A 22,319-nucleotide genomic window follows, 5' to 3' on the forward strand; every position below is an offset into this window, starting at 1 on the left:
GCACATTTCTCAGCAAACGCTCAGCTCCAGAAATAGTCTTGGAAACTGGGGTGGATGATGCGGTCAGTGGGAGTCAGTCATCTATAAAATTCCTCTAATCAGAACAAACAACTGGATGCCTTGATCAAGTTCTAAAAAGGACTTGTCAGGGCTTGGGTCCTGACCTTTGGGCCTGCTTGAGCTGTAATGGGGATACAAATGTGCTGAGCAGGACAGAGTGAGCAACCCACTCTGCTGTGGAGAGTGACTCGGTACTGCTTGGGGCTGGCACTCAGAGCACAAGGCCAGAGCAGATGAGGTGAGGGCTGGGCTGGGGAGGGGCTGAGAGGTTCTGGAAAACTCACCAGGCCTGGTCATGGTAAAGGGTAAAGTCTAAGCTTAAGAGGAATGGGTAGAGAGAGGGGATGCCAGTTGTTGCACTGGGTGACTCATTCCACCTTCTCTCACTTAATTCTCATAACTACCCCCAAACTAGTCATGGCTGTCTTTCAGAAACACTGAAATCGAGGTATAGGGACATTAAGCAACTTGTCTGGAGCCAGATAGATACCAGGTAGAGCCTGTGTTCACATCTGGATCTCTTTCAGTCACAGCATGAAGCTACCCACGTAGCTGCTCAGCTTAGGAGTCTGGCTCGGGCCTGATGGGAGATCCACGTTTCAGATGTGCTTTTGTCCACCTTGCTATGTGTCTGTGGGAAAAGAATGCCCCCTCTCTGAGCCTCATTTTAATCTTTTGTTCATTAAGAGTTAGGACCAGGTGATCTTTACAGTCTCTTCAGACTCTAAAATTCTATGATAACTAAGAATTTTAAAGGTGCTACTTTCTTCTCTCCTTTCCCTATACTCTCTCCCACCATTCTTTACACACACCCACATGCCCTTTCAAAGTGGTGTATAAAGAATCTTTTTATGTTATCCAGTTTGGAAAAAGAAGTTTGACAAAGGGTAGAGACTTGAGAGACTTTATCATTGTTGATTCACTCAAAACTACATACCTCCCCCAATACTTACTATCTGATCTTTGTTTTTGTCAGGAAAAACTACCCTCCACTTTGCAAAAGAGAGCTGCCTTTATCTTCTACAATTCACTCTTTCTAAACTCTACCTTGGGGTTTCAGTTACACTAAATAACCCTATTCAGCATGTAATTGGAGAAAATATAATAGAAATATGAAATAAAAATAATATTCTCCCTAATATATTCATTTTAATTGTTCCTTTTCTTCTCACCAGAGTGAGTGGGAGGTAATCCCTTCTATTTCAGTTACATCTTCTTTAAATGACTGGGATTTTATAATGTGCTGTTTTGTGAGCAGAGATTTTTCCTTTTTTTTTTAAACTCGCTTATGTTAAACCACATCTGGGTTCAAGTTAAATCATTTTATTGTTTCTGATATACTTGATCATAAGCCAAAGAATAATAAGTATTCTGCTTATGATCCAAGTATCCTTATTAAGTTCTTATATCAAATAAAACTTTCTGGATTTGGTTGAAAGTACAGACCTGACAACAAAAGCAAACTTTCATGGAAAGGCATTAAGTTCTAGAGACAATGTAGGGTTTTTATGAAAAAAGAGGAAATTGAATCAATAATTCTTATAGCTACAATATTTTGGGGAGTCACATAGCTTTAATTCTCCCAACTACATTGTAAGATGGATATTATTAGCTCCATTTTATATCTGAGGAAACAGAGGCTTGAGAGGTTACATAAATTGCTTAATAATCCAGCAAAGTAAGTGGTGGAATCTGGGTTTTAGAAGTTGGTTCCAGAGAGATGGATCAAGAAGAAAAGGGGCATTGCTGGGGAAGCAGTTTGTCTTCTTTGAAATCCTCCCTGATAATTAAGCTCAATAACCACTTTAAGAGACTGCTGGTAACTCGAAAGAGTTACCATACAATAAAGCAATTCCACTGCTAGTCATATACCCAACAGCCAAAAAGTGGAAATAACCCAAACATTCATCAGCTAATTAGTGACTAAAATATGGCATATCCATATAATGGAATATTATTAGGCTATAAAAAAATTAAATACTGACACGTACTACAATATAGATGAATCTTGAAAACATTATGATGAATGAAAGAAGCCAATCACAAATACCACATATTATATGATTACATTTATATGAAATGTTCAGAACAGGTAATCCTATAGAAATGGAATGTAAATAGATTAGTGGTTTCCTAAGGCTGGGGATTGGGAAAAGCAGAGTGCCTACTAATGGGTACGGGTTTTTATTTTTACTTTATTTAACAATTATGAAAATGCTCTAAAATTGATCATAGTAATGGTTGTATAACTCTAAATATACTAAAAACCACTGAATTTTTAAATAAATGAAATTTAAATAAGTGAACCATACGATATGTGAATTATAACTTAATAAAGCTGTTATTAAAATAAGAGAGACACATATGATCAAACCCAGACCTAGCTGGCACAAGAATATAAATCCTAAATTTAAAGACCTGCCCAACAGTGATAACCTGAACAATCCTGGACTCATGAAGAATATGATCTGCATAAAATGACTACAGGAAGTCAGAGGGCACAATTATAATAATTTCTGTTTGGTTAATTACAAATAAATTTTAAGTCAATGATAATCATTTTTAAACATTTGAAATATAACAGGAAAGCAACTCCAAAAAAGAAAGAAAATACCCAAAATACCCAGATAAACCATTAGGAATATTTTTGTTTATGTCATTTATATGTATACATATTAGCTTTGTTTTAAACATTCTTTTACAACATGATTTTTAATGACTTCATACTATGATATATCAACTACGTTTAACCAATCTCTGCTAATGAGTATTTAGATAATTTATAATTTTTCCCAATTACAATACTGCCATGAACATCCTAAGAACAAATCTTTGGGCACATCGCTCTTTCTTTTGTTATCATGAATTTGAATCCTCAGATTCAGTTGAACAGCAGTTAAGTGTCAGCTCAAATTTTGACTTCATTAATCACAGGGAAAACAAATGGTCCTTATAAATCTCTGGTCTCTGTTCCTGGTCCAATCACTTAATTACCCTAAAAGGTAAACACATGCCCCAGATAAACCCAATCTGATCTGATTGTTATGTTTATCAGTTAACGTAAACTGAAAGGAAACTCAAGGTGTTGATTCACAACCAAAAAGATTAGTAGAGGCCCAAAGAAATAAGCGAGGCCATGAATATCATTAACAGCAACTAAGGCTCAGAGGTAAGATATGTGTACAAATAACTGTAATTCAGGTAGAGGAAGGTAAGTGCCACAAAAGTGATGCAAACACAAATATTTTCTTGGTAGAATCAGGAAAGTCTTTACTTGTGTGATATGAGCTGTTAAGAAGAAACGCATGTAATCATTTAATAAGTATTTAAGTACCTATATGTGGGAGTAGAGCCAACTCCACCAGCTATTGAGGGCAATCCTTGCTTTCCACTTCTTCCCGCACACACAGCTAGACATCAACTCACAACTTTCTTTATAGTTAGTTATGGCCGTTAAACTACATTTTAGCCTATGTAATTTGACTGAAAGTACTATGAGCCACTTTCGGGACTGCTAATGAAAAGCTCCCACGTGGGATCTTCCTACCTCTTTTCCTATCTAGCTGGCTGGAATGGAGATGATGCTCAGGTAACCCTGGAAGCTAATGCATTGAAGATAACAGTCACCCTGGGTCCCTGAATGGCTATATAGTCAAGAGATACCCTGTCCATTTATTCATGATGAAAAAAATTTATATTATAAATTATAAAAAATTATATTTGCTTGATCTATTAGACATTTCAGTCTAATACAATAGTTAGCATACCCTAATATATATAGACCCTGTGACATGACAAATAAATTTGTTATGCCCTTAAGAAGTTTATAGGGGAAGGAAGTTAAATCCATAGGAATATAGGATACAGTATATGATAGAAGGAAGCTGTGTGAATACATGAGTGCTTGATCTCATCTTAGTGATTCCAGTGATGATGCTTTCCCCAAAGAAACGGCATCTAAGTTGCAGCCTGATGCATATACAGAAGTTAACCAGGAAGAGGAGGAGGAGGAAGAGGATTCCAGGCATAGGAAGAGGATTTGCAAGTCTGAGGTATAAAAGAGAAGATGTGGCACCTATATACAATGGAATATTACTCAGCCATAAAAAGAAACAAAATTGAGCTATTTGTAATGAGGTGGATAGACCTAGAGTCTGTCATACAGAGTGAAGTAAGTCAGAAAGAGAAAGACAAATACCGTATGCTAACACATATATATGGAATTTAAGAAAAAAAAATGTCATGAAGAACCTAGGGGTAAGACAGGAATAAAGACACAGACCTACTGGAGAACAGACTTGGGGATATGGGGAGGGGGAAGGGTGAGCTATGACAAAGCGAGAGGCATGGACATATATACACTACCAAACGTAAGGTAGATAGCTAGTGGGAAGCAGCCCCATAGCACAGGGATATCAGCTCGGTGCTTTGTGACCGCCTGGAGGGGTGGGATAGGGAGGGTGGGAGGGAAGGAGACGCAAGAGGGAAGAGATATGGGAACATATGTATATGTATAACTGATTCACTTTGTTATAAAGCAGAAACTAACACACCATTGTAAAGCAATCATACCCCAATAAAGATGTTAAAAAAAAAAAGAACACTTGGGTAGGATTTCTATAGGTAGAGAAAGGGGTGATGGATCTAGAAACAGAAAGCTGAGTTTTCAGTTCTGATAGAGTATAGGGTCCATCTTATATTTAATATTATTTGAAACATCATATCTTACAGAGTGTTTTTACATCCTAAGGTTAATGTTTATAATTATAACAACCATTGGGCAGCAAGTAGTATTTTATCTATTTCGTTGATAAGAGAAATAAAGCTCAATGATATGAAGTAATATAGTACAATAATAATTGCCACTGTTTCTGGACACGTTACTGTACATCAGGTGCTTCCAGTAAGGTGATTCACATGTTCTATTGAATCTTCAAAACCATCCTGAAAAGTAGGGTATTATTATATATCTTTTCATAAGAAAACAAGGACTCAAGTCAGTGTCAGCTGGAAACTGAAACTGAAACTAAACTGTGCTGCCTACATTCCATTTGCCCCTCTGTATCACTCTTCATCCTTATTTACCCTTTTCTCTGCCTGAGATGGCTGACCTCTATGGATTACATCAACTGCATTCTGTGATTCTGGCTTCTGTTTAGGTCCTCCAATGGGGACATCTAGCAAGAAATCAGAGTCAGGAAGGAGGCACAGGTATTTATTTCTCTGGATCCCTTCCCATAATGTCATCTAAGGTTGGCTATTTTTCCTGATAGAAGGTCACTACTGCCTTCAAAGCAGCCCACTCTATACAACTCTTTCTTTCTAGGTTACAATAACCTCTCCCTCCTGTAACAATTCTGATGTTTCTAGCCCCAGGTTCTTGCACTATCCTTTGTGGTTCTACACCACCTATCCTTAATACAACAGGCCTTTATAAATAAACCTCCCTCAAATTATCATAACTTGGGTGTGCCATCTGTTTCCTTTTGGAGACCTAAATGAGACACAGTCCTGTGAATATACAAGAATCTACATTTCCATTCATTTCTTCAGCCTCTCACAACACTCAAGAGGTGCTGGTGTCACCTTAATGGCCTGATTCAATTTTGATGATATAAATATGTGATAATTTCAAACTAAAACTACCAATGGTTTTAAAAGCAGCTCACAAAATTGCTGAAAACTTAATAATCAGCTTCTGCAAGCTGATAGGAGCAGCTCTAGCACACCACTGCCACAGGTGACTTGGTAGGGTTACATGTCCACCTGTCTCATCTCTTAATAAGAATCTGACTCTTGGTCATGGCCTGTATTTCCAAACGCCTCTTACTCTCTCACTCCCATTGTCTTTACTGATATAATTAATACCCTGGGAGGTCAGAAGGATAGGGTACATTATATCCATTTTACTAAGATGAGGAAACTTAGTCCCGGGAAAGTGATATGACTCAACCCAAGTGTAAGTCAATTTTTAACATCATTTAACAAACTATTATTTTATTTTTAATAAATATTACTTTGATTTTTCAAGAATACAAAATTGTAGAATATCTAAAAATATAAAAAACTCTAAAGAAATAAAATTCTACCATAATCCTACATCTATAGATACCAGTTAACAGTATTATATATGTGTGTATTTAATGTACTGTATATATACATACATAGGTTTCATATTATTATAACAATTATGTACAGTATTATACCCTACTTTTTTACTTTATATAAGATCAGCATTTTCCCATGTTATTACTAATGCTTGGAAACTATTTTTTTTTTTTTTTTTTTTTTTTTTTTTTGCGGTACGCGGGCCTCTCACTGTTGTGGCCTCTCCCATTGCGGAGCACAGGCTCCGGACTCGCAGGCTCAGCGGCCATGGCTCACGGGCCCAGCCGCTCCGCGGCATGTGGGATCTTCCCGGACCGGGGCACGAACCCGTGTCCCCTGCATCAGCAGGCGGACTCTCAACCACTGCGCCACCAGGGAAGCCCTGGAAACTATTTTTTAATGCCTACATAATACTGCATCAAGTTGACACATTATAATTTACTTAATAATGTTCCTGGTTTTGGACATTTAGGTTAGTTTGAGTTTCTGTCATTATCACCTACCATATAATGAATACCGTTTTATACAAAGATCTTTCCATAATATGGATCTTTTTTGATTGTTTAAATCTCAGAACAGTATTTCCAGGACTAGGACTCAGATTTTTAGATTCCTATTCTTGATTTCTTTCTACTACATATTTCAATTCTTAAAACATTAAACTACATGGACATTTTAACATAATGCCATTGTAAGTTTTCATGGAAATGTTCAGGTTTTCTTAGTGATCCCTAACCTACGGTGGAAGGGAGCACTTTGAAACCTAACCTAAATGCAAACATAGCTCTTGGTACTATTATTTAATAGGAAAATGTTCAAGGGTAACTGGTAATAACATTAATATTAGTGATGAAACTGATTAGAGTATTAGTGGACTATGCCAATATTATTTTGTGGTCTTTGGTTTTATCTTCCTAATATTAACACAGGGTCTTTCTTCTGTTCTGTCTTTAGAGTTACCTCCCTGAGTCTTCATTTCTGCCTCTCCCTCAGGAGTTGGATGACCAGTTTGTCTTGGTTTTCCCAGGAAATTCTCAATTTAAAATTAAAGTTTAAATTCCTACATCCCAGGAAACCCCATACTTTTAGGCAAACCAGTTTGGTTGGTCACCCTACCAGTCAGGAGTAGGTAATGGAAACAGCATGGCTAAGGATCACACAGATCTGGAGCTGAGGCTTTGCTCTCTGCCCCTGAGTAGTTATGACACCCTTTTCTGAGCCTGGGTTTCCTCAACCCGGAGGTGATAACCTCTGACTTTCCTGCCTCCTGGAGCTATCATGACAATACCATGATGCAAAATCATTTTGTAACAATAAATTGTTGGGCAGACTGTTTCATATTGTGCCCAAAGAGTTAGAGGTACTGGGTTTAAATCTAATTCTTACAGAGTAGTTGGAGTCTTTAGACAAATACTTCTCTGGCCCTTAGTTTCTTCGTGTGCAAAATGTGGGCTTTTGGCTAGGTAATCACTAAGACTCCTTCCTTCTGGGATGTTGGGCAGGATATTAAGCACACCATCTGTATTATTTGAAGTAAATAAATGGTAAATATTACTGGTTTTGCCCAAAGGCAAGATCTGAGATTTGAGTTCAGTTTCAACTGTTTGACGGCAGAGCCAGTGTTTTTTTTCGTACACCAAGCTATTACATGTCAGCCTCTTTTCTTGGAGAAAAAGCTAAGGGAGGCAGTGGGGCAGGCTGAGGAAAATTATGGGTCTGCTAGTCAGTCCCACGTGGATGCCAGGCTCTGTACTGCACTTACTTGCTGTATGATCTTGAGCAAGTCCTCATGACAGACACAACAGAGCCAGGTTCAACTTCAGATCTCTCCACTTCAAACCATAACTAAGCTCTTAACCACTACTATATTAGAATAGGGAAAATGACTAAGATTTAAATTATTGCCTTGGTATTCACGTCCCAGCTCTGCCACTTACTAGCTTTCCTAAACTATTAGAGCAAGTTACTTAATCACTCTGAGCCTCAGTATCCTCATTGGTAAGATTGGGAAAGTGATAGATACCCTTTCCAAAGTTCTGAGAGGATCATAGAACCAAGCACAATGTCTGAAAGCTGTTTATGACAGAATGATGTGCATTAATCTTGAATTCCATACAAAGAGCCTAAAATCCTAGTAATTTAGGCCATAGTTTGAGTTTAAGGGGATCTTGGAAGTCACCACCTTCTGGTTCATTAATCAGCAAATTCTCTTCACCTCTCACTCATTTCCTCATTTGTCTCATGGTCCCATGACTGGGATTGTAGCATGGATTCTTTCCTTCCCTCTTCCCTTCTGTGCTTTTTCCATTTGAGTTTTGAGGTCAAAACAATACCACTAACTATAATACTTTGCCAGCATGCCCTATAATTTAATTGGGAACACTGATACTGATAGGTCCACTCTCCCTCCCGGAGCACGAATCCCCTCCACTTCTCCCTGACAGGGAGCCATCCTCCTTCAGCTGAAGCAGCTCTAGAACTCACCACATGCTGACAGCCCTCCATTGTTGGATAGTTCCAGTTGGTAGGATGCACTATATAAAACTAAATGGTTAGACGATGGTAGAAGTTGTCACCAGGCTCCAAGTTTTCAAGCTTCATTTGAAGGTAATGTGGCAGCAGTGAGGAAAGTGATAGGCCTATAATTCAGTCCCATGTGGGCTCCAGGCTCTGTTGGCATTTACTTGCTGTATGATTTGGAGCAAGTCATCTGTCTTCTTCTGGTTTCTATTTCCCATCTGAAAGACTGTAGATAATAATCTCTCTTTTATAAAGAGGGGAGAGGGATATCAGCGTATATCGTTTTTAAAACAAAATTCAACTCAATCACTGATAAGGGAAGAGGACAAAAGCACATCTTCTCTGGTGGAAATAAGAAAGAATGTCCTGCATCCTGGCTGGGTTCTACCCTTGCCTGGTTAAGAACTCTCCAGTAAACGCAATGTGAAGATCATCCAGAGTGGACAACCTTGCTGGGTCCTGTGTGAGGAAATGGTGGCACAGAGAGGTTGTATGACTTACTCATGATTCATTCCATGAGCTTGTGGTAGACCCAGAGATGGAATATATTTTAAAGTCTATTTTGTCTGATATGAGTATTACTACTCCAGCTTTCTTTTGATTTCCATTTGCATGGAATACCTATTTCCATCCCCTTACTTTCAGTCTGTATGTGTCCCTAGATATGAAGTGGGCATCTTGTAGACATCACATACATGGCTGTTGTTTTTATATGCATTTAGCCAGTCTATGTCTTTTGGTTGGAGCATTTAATCCACCTACATTTAACGTAATTACCAATACGTATATTCTTATTGCCATTTTGTTAATTATTTTGGGTTTGTTTTTGTAGGTCTTTTTTCTTCCCTTCCTCTTTCGTTCTCTTCTCTTGTGATTTGATGACTACCTCTTTTTTTAAAAATATTTATTTATTTCGCTGTGCTGGGTCTTAGTTGTGGCATGAAGGATCTTCCTTGTGGCACAAGGGATCTTTAGTTGTGGCATGCATACTCTTAGTTGTGGCATGTGGGATCTAGTTCCCTGACCAGCGATTGAACCCAGGCCCCCTGCATTGGGAGCATGGAGTCTTAGCCACTGGACCACCAGGGAAGTCCCTTGATGACTATCTTTACATTGTGTTTGGATTCCTTTGACTTTGTGTGTATATCTCTTGTAGATTTTTGGTTTGTGGTTACTACAAGGCTTTGATATTACAGTGTCTATATATACAAGATTGTTTTAAGTTGCTGGTCTCTTAATTTCAAATGCATTTCCAATATCCGCCATTTGTACTCTCCTCATGATTGCTGATTTTGATATCATGTTTGTGTGTGGATGATTTCCTACCTTTACTGTATGTTTGCCTTTACTGCTGAGCTTTCCCATTCAAATTTTCGTATTTCTAGTCATGGCCTTTTCTTTTCCACCTAGAGAAGTTCCTTTAGCAATGTTGTAAAGCTGGTTTGGTAGTGCTGAATTTTCTTAGCTTTTGCTTGTCTGTAAAGCTTTTGATTTCTCTGTCAGACCTCAATGAGAGCCTTGCTGGGTAGAATATTCTTGGTTGTAGGTTTTCCCTTTTCATCACTTTAAATATTTTGTGTCACTCCCTTCTGGCCTGCAGAGTTTCTGCTGAAAAGTCAGCTGATAACCTTATGGGGGATTTCCTTGTATGTTATTTGTTGCTTTTCACTTGTTACTTTTACTATTTCTCTTTGTCTTTAACTTTGGTCAGTTTGATTAATATGTGTCTCAGCATGTTCCTCCTTGGGTTTATCCTGTATGGGACTCTTTGCGCTTCCTGAACTTGGATGACTGTTTCCTTTCCCATGTTAGGGAAGTTTTCAGCTATTATCTCTTCAAATATTTTCTCAGGCCATTTCTCTCTCTCTTCTCCTTCTGGGACCCCTCTAATGTGAATGTTGGTGCATTTAATATTGTCCCAGAGGTCTCTTAAATTGTCCTCATTTCTTTTCATACTTTTTTCTTTATTCTGTTCTGTGGTAGTGATTTCCACCGTTTTGTTTTCCAGCTCATTTATCTATTCTTCTGCCTCATTTATTCTGTTATTGATTCCTTCTACTGTATTTTTCATTTCAGTTATTATATTGTCCAACTCTGTTTGTTTGTTCTTTAAATCCTCTAGCTCTTTGTTAAATATTTCTTGTTCTTCTTGGTCTGTGCCTCCATTCTTTTTCTGAGATCTTGAATCATCTTTACTATCGTTACTCTGAATTCTTTTTCAGGTAGATTGCCTACCTCCATTTTACTTTGTTCTTCTGGGGTTTTATCTTGTCCCTTCATCTGGAACATATTCCTCTGCTGTCTCATTTTGTCTAACTTTCTGTGTTTGCAGTACCACAGGCTACAAGACTGTAGTCCTTCTTACTTCTGGTGTCTGCCCCCTGGTGGGTGAGGGTGGTCCAAGAGACTTGTGCAGCCTTCCTGGTGGGAGGGACTGATGACTGCTCACTGGTGGGTGGAGTTGGTGTTGTCCCTCTGGTTGACAGGGCAGTGTCAAGGGGTGTGTTTAGAGGTGGCTATGGTCTCAGGAAGACTTTAAGCAGCCTGTCTGCTGATGGGTGTGGCTGTGTTCCTGCCTTGTTGGTTATTTGGCCTGTGGCATCCCAGCACTGGAGCCTAAGGTCTGTTGGGTGGGGCCAAGTCTTGGCATCAAAATGGCGGCCTCCAGGACAGCTCACACCAGTGAATACTCCCCAGTACCTTTGGCACCAGTGTCATCCCCACAGTGAGCCACAGCCACCCCCTGCCTCCCCAGGAGACTCTCCAAGACCAGCAAGCAGGTCTGGCCCAGGCTCCTATGAAGTCATTGTTATCTCCCCTGGGTCCAGGTGTGCATGAGACCTTGTGTGCATCCTCCAAGAGTGGTATTTCTGCTTCCCCCAGTCCTATGGTGTTCCTGCAATCAAGCCGTGCTGGCCTTCAAAGCCAAATGCTTTGGGGGCTCCTCCTCCTGATGCCAGACTCAAGACTGGGGACAGGCATGTGACTCAAAACTCTCACCCTGGGATTTCCAGTGGTGGTCAAGTGGTTAAAACTACATGCTTCCAATGCAGGGGACGCAGGTTCAATCCCTGGTTGGGGAATTAAGATCCCACATGCCATGCAGCATGGCCAAAAAAAATATTTTAAATAAAAAAATAAAATAAAAAACAAAAAAAAACAACTCTCACTCCTGTAGGAGAACATTTGTGACATAATTATTTTCCAGTTCGTGGGTCACCCAACTGGTGGGTGTGGGATTTGATTGTATTGCAAATGTGCCCCTCCTACCATCTTGCTGTGGCTTCTTCTTTGTCTCTGGAAGTAGAATATCTTTTATGGTAGGTTCCAGTCCTTTTCTGTCAATGGATGTTCAGCAGTTAGTTGTGATTTTGGTATATTTGTGAGAGGAGGTGAATTCAGGTCCTTCTATTCTGCCATCTTGTCCTCACCCCCTCCCCAGAGGTGGAATATAGACTCAAGTCCATGTTACTCTCACCCCACTACCCTACTTCTACTTCCACAGTTCCTTGGGTTACATGATCTATTCTAGATTAAATTTTTTAGAGTTTTTCCTTTTGTTACATCTCTGGCTTCAAAAGGCCCCTCCCCATGTTTTCTCCCACCCCTCTTTCAATCCCTTGGAAACCTTAGATCCTTCTGTACTTTTTTACATTCTTCGAACTATTCTTATGCTTTGGGAGCTTTTTTTGTGTGGGGGGAATAGAGTTAAGTAATATGGATTTACCTTTTTGTTTTGTGGTAATTATAGATTCTAATGGATTTGTGAAACTAGTGCAGAGAGATCTTGTATACCCTTCACTTCGTTTCCCTCAAATGCTGCATCTTTCATAATTATAGTACAGCATCAAATCAGGAAATTTACATTGCTACAATGTGTGTGTATAGTTCTATACCATTTTATCACATGTAATCATCAACACAATCAAGATACAGAATTATGTTACCACAACAAAGATCTCCCAGATGCTACCCCTTTATGTTACATCCACCCCACCTCCTTCATCATCCTATTATAATATGAACACATAACATCATAATCTACTGGTGTTGACACTTACCAATTTGAGTGAAAAGTGTAGAAACACTTCCTCCTTTTAAGTCCTTTTACCTCTCCACATATAATATAATTGTGTTCAGTATTTCCTCCACATACATTGAAAACATTGGACAATGTTATAATTTTTGCTTTGACATCAAACATAATTTAGAGAACACAGAGAAAAAGGAAATTTTGTTGTATCTACCCATATTTTCACTCTTTCTGTTTCTTCCTTTTGGATAGTCCAAGAATCCTTCTTTATTATTTCTTTTCTGTTTCAAGAACTTCTTTTACCCATTCTTTTAGAGTAGGTTTACTGGTGACAAATTTTCTTAGTTTTTCTTTCATCTAGAATGTCTTGATTTCCCCTTCATGCTTGAAAGACATTTTTGCTAGATATAGAATTCAGGGTTGACAATTCTTTTCTCTCAGCATTTGACAAACATTATGTCACTTCCCTCTGGCATATTTCCTCTTATTATTCAACACTTTCAAGATTCTTTTTTTGTGCTTAGTTTTCAGAAGTTTGATTATGATGTTTCTTGGCATAGATTTCCCTCAGTTTTTCCGGTTTAGGGTTCACTCAGTCTCTTGAATCTGTAGGTTTAAGTATTCTTTTCAAATCTGAGAAGATTTCCTCCACTTAAAACACTTTTTCAGTCCCACTCTCTTCTCTTCTTTTGATTCTAATGACATGAATATTAGGTCTCTGAGGCTCTGTTCATTTTTCTTGGTCTATTTTTTTCTGTATTGTTCAGAATGGGTAACTTCTATTGTTCCATCCTCACATTCATTTATTCTGTCTCTGTTCCCCTGCACTCTGCTATTGATCTCATCCACAAGTGGGTGGTGGAAATCCATATTCCTCATGTGGTCTGACATCATAGGTGAAGGATTCATTACTGACCAGCTGGAATAACAGTCCAAGTTCTGTACTTTTCTCTGATATGAACTGGTTGGGGGTTTGGAACAAAAATGGAAGCCTAGGCTCCCCACTCAACCTTTGTTGTTAAGGAAGAAGATGGGTCTACAGGTTTTTTCCACAGTGTTTGGCTAGAGTAGGCAATTATTGTCTCAAAGTTTTCTGTCTTACTAGGCTGCCCTTTCCTGTCCTTTGCTTAGCCAGAACAGGCTTTTGGGAAGGCTTGGCTTTTCTCTGCGCCTGTGGGCATTTCCAGGTTGCTGCTTTCTTGAGCAACCATTCTGGCATTTATGAGGCAACAATAAAACCCAAGGTTCTCACCACTATATCATTTGTCAGGTCCTGAGAAATCTTGCCATTCTTCCCTCATCTCTTCACCTTTCAGAGTCATCTCTGTTTTTCCCATAAGTAATGTGTATGGTTTTTAGCTATACTTAGTGAAAGAAATAGGGAGATATGCATCTATTCCATCTTGTCCCAGAACCAGATGTCTGTAATGTCTTGCCTTTTCTTTTTAATGGATATGTATTTATTTTTGGAAACTTGATTTTATGGCATTGCATTAATGCTAATAGACTTAAAATATAAAACTTAAATGAGAACAAAACAACTACAAGGACCATATTACATCTCCTAAATTAATCTTTTTTTCAATGTCAATTCTTAATGCTGTCCAGATTGCAGTAAAACTGATAGAGTGAAAGACCAATATGATAATAACATATTCATATTGAATATGAATATGAATATTGAATATGTGAAAGACCAATATGAATATAACATATTCTGAGAGCACGCATATCAGGAGCTTATAATCATTAACTCTGCAATCTCTCTCTTAGGAACTGATTCTAAAAAATAATTTAATAAATGTAAATCTATATAATAGTATCTACTTTAGAAAAACAATATATAGGCAGTCTAAATGACCAGCAATAGGAATATGACACAGTAATTTGTGATATTGAAAATGGTAAAACATTCTCCAACTATGGTATAATGAACATTAGGATCAAACATGAGAAACTGCTTCGATATAATGTTAAATGAAAAGGACAGAATACAAATGGGTATATATATTTGATTGTTTCCATGGAAATAAACTAAAAAGGAAAATGTAATATTAAAAGTAAATGTTAGGTTTAGTGCAGGGATAATGGATTAATTCAGTTATTTAACAAACATTTATTGAGTACCTACTATATGTCAGGCACAGTTCTAGATGCTAGGGATACAGAAGTGAATTTTTTAAAGTTTTTTTTTTATATTTATTTATTTATTTGGCTGTGCAGGGTCTTAGTTGTGGCATGTCAGATCTTTAGTTGCCGAGTGTGGGATCTTTAGTTGCGGCATACAGGCTCTTAGATGCAGTATATGGGATCTAGTTCCCTGACTAGGGATCGAATCCAGGCCCCCTGCATTGGGAGCATGGAATCTTAACCACTGGGCCACGAGGGAAGGCCCAGAAATGAATTTTTTAAATGACAAAAATTGCTATTCTCATGGTGTTTACTTTCTAATAGAGGGAGAGGTCACTAATAAAATAAATAATACATTATAATTTGTTAGGTGGAAATAAGTGCTACATAGAAAAATAAAGCAGGGAAAGAGGATAGGTATATGGGGGGTGGGCAAGGGGATGTAATTTAATTTTAAGTATATGACTTATTTGTTTTACAAATTATTAATTCATGAATTTATAATTTTTCAAAAATATTATTTTGTAACAATAGAGTAAAGCACCATTATGTCAGGAAAAAAAATTAATTTCAAAATTTTAGACATTTTTTGACAAGAATAAGGCTAAAGATTATCATTATGTTAAGAATAGAGAATATAGATCTATTGCTTATTTGTACATAACTCTATCACTGCATTTAATTAAAAAGAATATTTTAACTGTTTGTTTACTTGCTGTCTATCTCATGGGCTTGTATCCCTTTCCTCCATTTTTGTAGCCAGACTTTTGAAAGAACTGTCCATAATTATGGTCTCCATTTCTTCACACTTTCTCTATCCCCCAACTCACACAGTCTGGCTTGAACTCTCACCACATCACTAAAAGTACACTCACCAAAGCCTCTAACAACCTCCATGTCACTACAGACATTGAGCATTTAAAACCTTAATTATCTTTGACCCCTCAGTAGCAGTTGGCAGTGTTAGCCACTCCTTGTTGTCTCCTCGGTTTCATGACACCACAGTTTCTTGGTTTTTTTCCTACTCTCTGGCCGGTCCCTCTCATCTTCTTTTGTGCTTCTCATCCTCTCCCTGACCTTTAAATGAGGATTTCTCAGAGCCCTGTCCTAATCGTCTCTTTTCACTACATATGACCTCCCTGGGGGATCACATCTGTTCCCAGTGTTCTGGTTATCATCTACAGGTTTATGACTTCTAAATCTGCACCTCCATATTCATGTCTTGAGTTGCTTATCAATATACCCTATTGCCTACTTGACATCTCTGCTTAGCTATCTCCCAGGCACTTCTAGCTAAATGATTCCAAGGCTAAGCTCATCATATCCCCTATCCAACCAAATCTGCCAAAATTGTCTCTTGTCCCATGGCCCCTATCTTCAGTAAATGGCACCACCATCCCTTCCGTTGCCTATTCCAGAAAACTTGGGAGTCATGCAGGACACCCCCCACCCCCACTTTATTTTACCCACCACAGCCTGTCAATCACAGACAAGTTTATTCAACCTCTGTTAACCCTCAAATCCATCCACTTGTTTTCATCACTACTGTTACCCTTCTAATCCATCATTGGCTTAAGTTATTGCAAAAAATCTCTAAACAACTGTCTTCCTCTCCAAGATATTCTCTATTCAGAAACAAGACTAATCTTTATAAAATGCCAATCATGTCCTGCTCTTGGTTAATCCCTTCAATTTATTTACATTGCCCTCAGAATCAAGTCCAACTCTTTATCTCGGTTTACAAGGCTCACATCAGTTTCACTCACACCTACCTCTCCAGACTTTCTCCTTAGAATTTCATGCTCCAATCACATTGTCCTTTCTTTGTTCATCAAAGGTGTAATGATCTGTTTCAACTCTTGGCCGTCAAACACATTCTATCACTTCACACATACCTCCACCCACTATGATGTAACTTTTATTGATCTTGTAGCTCTCAGCATAAATAACATTCCTAAGGAAGGTCTCTTATCCTTGAAGCAGTCTAAGTCTTAAATGCTATATAGCATGCTGAATAGTTTCCATGCATGCTGAATTATCCCATTTTAACAGTTATCACATTTATCAAAAGTTACATATTTAATGTCTAGCCCTGTAGACTATGAGCTCTATGAGAACAGTAATCATATTTCTCTTGTTTTACTCCAATACCTTACATAATTCCTGGTCCATTGTAACTGCTTAGCATTTATTGACAAGCTTAAGGAAGGAAGAAAAGAATAAAGGAAGGAAGGGAGGAAAGGAAGGGGAAAGGGAAGGAAAGAAGGAATAACACTCATTCAGTCAGTCTTGGGTGAGACAGAGGAAAATAAATTTATTGAATTAATAAGATCCTTGAGACTTTAAAAAGTATTTACACATCCATTTCACATTTATTTATCATAACAACTCTGTAAGAAAGTATTATTATGCACTTTTTACACTGAGGAAACTGAGGCTCGTAAAAGAGGTATCATGGCTCATCAAGTTATATCTTGCATTTGGAATCCCATTTCCTTAATTTTGTTCTTATCCAATTTCCTCAAGATCTAGCTGAAATACCACCTGCCTCAGAAGCTTCTCCCTTTCTCCCCAAGTCCTAATAGTATTATTTTCTTCATCTCTAATCCACAGCACATTTTATATACCTCCCTAGTGGTCTTTAGTACAATGCTCCTTACATTGTGCCTATTTATGTTTCTGTTTCATTTAAACCCCTAAAAAAAAAAAAATTAAAGATATAATCCAGGTCATATTCATATTTATCACCCCAGTACCTAGTACAAAGTTAGATGCTCCATAACAATGTGTTACATAAAAGCTACATATTAGATTTAGTCCAATCTCCTCAATCTACTACAATGGACAAATCAATCAGAGAAGTTATTTCAGATCTACCAAAGGCCACACAGCTGCATGCTACACGCTGCTTCTTTGTGCCCCCTTCTCTACCCTTTCCATGCATGGAATATGGGAGGAACAGTAAAGGTGGAGTCCTGAGGTCTCTAGCTAATGCCACCACTTACTAGCCGTGTAAATATCCTAGGTTTAATTTCTGCATAGGTGAGGATACAAATATTGGCTGTTTTGTAATGCTGGTTTCCAACAGTGAAACACATAGAAACAGTGAAGCACATAGAAATTTCAGCCTTTGACAATATTAAAAAATATTAATCAGTTATGGTTGAAAAAACTTCATGCTACAGAGTCCCAACAACCAACAATCCCTATAAGTCTAATATGTAAACAGAATTAGAATGAACTAAAATAGGCAGAAAACTTCTGAATCTTTCAGTTTCTCCACTTTCCTGCTAGGTATGCTGATTTTATCTCCTCAAGGCAGAACAGACTTGAGTGGACATATATTTATTTGCATAATGGCTTTTTAGTTGCTTATTTGCTTTCTACAACTAATTGATTACCAGACCCATGCTAAGTTCTGAAGGCATCTTTGCTTGGAATCAGTTACAGCCCTCTATGACAGGTGAAGACAAATATTTATTTCACCTTGAAAATGTGAAGAAAGTTTATTTTCCCAATTTGGTATATATTTCATCCAGGAAATTTAGGGCTTTTAATGTTTGTCATGATGTAAGAATATTTCCAATGCCTATTTGTAATATTAAAATAGGTAAAGCCCCTAGACAAGAAAAGTACCCACTACTTCTCCTTTTATTATGGTGGTTGCCCTGGTATTGGGGAAACTAGAATTAGGAAGACACTAGAGAAGACAAGAGAGCTGTATGGCAATTGTCAGCCTCGAATCGGGACACTGTTTAGAATCCTAAATTGTGGAACTCCATAGGACCAGTAAAATCTAATAATCTGAGAGCTAAACAGTCACATCACTTCTTATGTTACCCTGGGTACATTTAGGATGATGATTACTGGAAGATAGGTTCTCATACTGGGAATCAACAAAGGAATGGAAGAAAGTCCTAGGCAGAAAGCACCAAAGGTACAGAAAGGATCTTCAGAAAAAAACAGTAGAAAGAAGGGTAACAATTATGGCCTGCAGAGATCAGTTAATAAAATTCTAAAATGAAAGTTCTCTTTGGGAACAGATCGTTTCTGTCACATTAATCCTGTATATGCCCAATATCTATAGTGCATAGCACATTAAGGTGCTCAGTAAAGTCCTATCAAGTAAATAAATATCCAAATGTCTTGCTTGAGGAAAAGGGAGTGTGAAGGAAGGTAAAAAGCTTTCCATCCAAAGTCAGGGGATGGTAAAGCAAAAGACAGGGGAGATTAGACATATCAACAACTTGATTTACTCTGGTACCTTGTGCCTTATTGGCTTCAACTACACCAGACTTGGTTCTGAAACTTTAAACTCTTTTTAGACGATTAGAGAAGTCCAGTGACTGGATAACAGAGGCTGCTGAGAGCCTGCCAACATTGGATAAGAACGCTAACTTATTTCTAAGGCATTATAATATAAATACAGGGACTCATTAATATTTCAAAAGCTTGTCAAGAGCCCTGACAGAGGGGACCCAAATGGTAGTCCATGAGAAACAAAACAAAACAAAATGAACTAATTAAGGCAAAAGGATTTTCAAAAGCACACAAAAAGAGAAGACTCCAGAACTGAACACTTGAGGAAACCAAATGGTGATTATTGCTGTTATGTAAGATCCCAACACAGAGCCTCGTGAAAGAAGTGCAATGTTATTTTAAGGCCCTTGTGAGCAGATCAACAGTGATATCCTTCGTTGACAAGGTCTGAAGCACCTATCTACACATATGCCTATTAACAGAAAGAAGTGCTCTGTTATTATCCACTCAGGCCGAATTCAGAGACTCAAAGCAAAGGCCTACCCCTTGTTCAGATCCCAATGTCAAAAGGAAACTGAGGAACAGCAGTATAGTTAACTTGATTTAGTAAAGTAAAAAACAGGCCCAGGAAGATATTTTTATCTTTTAATAAAGAGTTTTCATTATCATCATCAAATGCCTACACTTTTACAAACCTGAGTTTCTCAGCCCAGCATTTATAGAAAATTGTCAAGTATCTTTTCTACATAAAAGCACAATTCAATATTTATGAATTGCTAGCTTTCTATAAATATAGGTACTTGGAAATGATCTTCTCACTAGTCATTAATATTTGAACAGGTATCAAAGCTAGAATAATATTAACAATTCCTGGAATTTGTATAGTATTCTACATAATACTATCAATAATAGATGACATTTATTGAGCACTAAGCAAGTGCCAGGCACTTTACATGTAAATTCTCATCATGAATTCAGTTCGATTCAAAAGCATTCACTTAACATCTACTGTGTGACAGATGAATAACACTTGGTTTCTGTCTTTAAAGACTCTCATTTTGGTGCAATCAATGTTGAATGAATACATGAATGAATGGATGAAGAAATTAATTGGTTTGAATGTCAGTGTGGGATAATAACAATAACACAGGCTCCTCCCCTTACTATCTATGGTCATGAGAAAGTCCTTAACCTATCCTAGCCTCAATTTCGTCATCTGTAATATAGGGATATTTAAAATGTCCCTTGCAAAAATTTTGTGAGACTAGTAACAGCAAATATTAAACATCTGCCAAAGAGTGGGCTCTCTCAGTAAGTGACAGCAGTTATTATTAACATCATTATCATCATCATCATCATTACTATTATTAAGTAATCCTATACAACTGTCTTCATCCACACTATAGCAATGGGACAAATAGAACTTTAACATCCAAAAAACCCACACGACATCTATACAAAACACCACAACAAACAAGCAAACCAAGGGATATCTTCTAAACTGTAGCTCCTGATGTCCTCCTAGGTTACTGTACAATATGTATGCCCAGGTTAGAAAAGAAAGGAACGGGATCAACTTAATTATGCTTCCAAATATATCATGATAAAAGGCAAACAGGACAGGGAGTTTATCAAATAACAGACTGTACCTTCCTGCATAATAGAATGCTAGTGACTCCAAACATGGGACCATGTTTTCTATTCCAACATTCTCAAAGAGCAGTAGCTAGAGCCCAGAAAATGGCCATCCAGAAACTGATCTAACTCTTCTTAGTGCCAGTGAGACTAAGCCCTAGCCATACAGCAGATAAACTTGAGCCCTGGGTCAAATTCCCCAGTCAGAAGGAGGTCCCATTCTGTGGGTCACTTACCATTTTGGTCTGCTGGTAGATTTCACCATAGGGGCCATCCCATCTCTATAAAGACTTTTAGTTTTGCTGAAGTTAACAATGTTGAAAATGACTCTCTGAAAAAGAAAGAGGGAAAAGTTTATCAGAAGACTATTCAAGTTGCAACTATTGCTATAAGACTATTCAAGTTGCTATTCAAGTTGCAACTTCCTGATAATTAGGACTGGAAGTAGCAAGCAGGGTTATAGGAAACCATATGGACTAACTACCAGCATAGTGAGGATAAATGGCGTTCACAGAAATTCAATGTGTTTCTGCTAGCTTATCTGCTAGCTTAACATAGTAGTTAAGAACACAGACTCTAGAACCTGGAAGCCTGAGTTTTAATCCCACTCTACCACTCTCAATGCGTGACTTTGCCAAGCTACTAAATCTTTCTGTGCCTCAGTTTCCTCATCTGAAAATTTGGGATAGTAATGGTACCTAGAATTACTGGTGAGAATTAAATCATTTAATAAAAGTACAGTGTTTGGAACCATGCTTGGTGCATAGTGAAAGCTACATAAGTTTTAGTTATCATTATTAATTGTGCCCTCTCTCTAGGCTCACCTAGAATTTCCATGGAAATGAATAATATTATCATTATAGTAACAGTAGTGCATTTGAAGTTCATCAAAACTAAAGATAACAACTTAGTGCAAAATTGAAACTAAAAAATTTGTAACTGCTCAGCACCCCTTTGATTAGAACTAAAGGATATATGTCTGCTTCCCCTTTGTTATCTTCTGCTAGGGGCCAGGAGTACTGAGCTCAACCCTAATCTCAGTATCAGTTTATAGTAGCACAGACACTTGGGTGAGCTCCTTCCCTCTCTGGTTCTCACCTTTAAAATGGGGGAGTGGAATGTTTTAGATGACTAAAACCCTTCCAGAAGGGTAGTATATTAAAAAGAGATCAGGTCTTTGTTTTAATAAACAGCTTTTTCACAAGTGGGGAGGAGAGATTGGGAAAGGAAAGAGAACTGGGGTTAAAAGACATTAAATGACCACTGAAATAGTCCAAAGGAGAGAGGATGATGTTCAGGGCAAGGGCAGCCCCTGAATAGTCAGAGAAAATGAAAAGCTTGCAAGAGGTTAACCATAGGCTGGCTTTTCTATCCAGAGGCAGTGGAAGACAGAAGCATCAAAATTCATGTATTATTTCATTGAACAAATGTTTATTGTGTGAGGTATTAATGTCAAGTGCCAGAAATTTTATACACATAAAATTTTTTAAATATTCTCTTATAATTATAATAAAAATATTAACATTTCCATTTTACAGATGTGGAAACTGAGGTTCAGAGATATTAACTAACT

At 37.8% G+C, this 22,319-nt stretch overlaps 1 protein-coding gene across 1 annotated transcript in view; it reads right to left on the minus strand.

Moving 5' to 3' along the window:
- AGBL4 (ATP/GTP binding protein like 4) overlaps positions 1-22,319 on the minus strand; it is a 1,318,619-nt gene that overhangs the window by 736,766 nt on the left and 559,534 nt on the right. The window contains exon 4 of the mRNA XM_032637699.1: positions 20,983-21,077. Coding sequence (XP_032493590.1) covers positions 20,983-21,077 — 95 coding nt within the window. The remainder of the gene's footprint in view (positions 1-20,982; positions 21,078-22,319) is intronic.

The sequence above is a fragment of the Phocoena sinus genome, chromosome 1 (genome assembly GCF_008692025.1).
Source record: "Phocoena sinus isolate mPhoSin1 chromosome 1, mPhoSin1.pri, whole genome shotgun sequence".
Taxonomy (NCBI): domain Eukaryota; kingdom Metazoa; phylum Chordata; class Mammalia; order Artiodactyla; family Phocoenidae; genus Phocoena; species Phocoena sinus.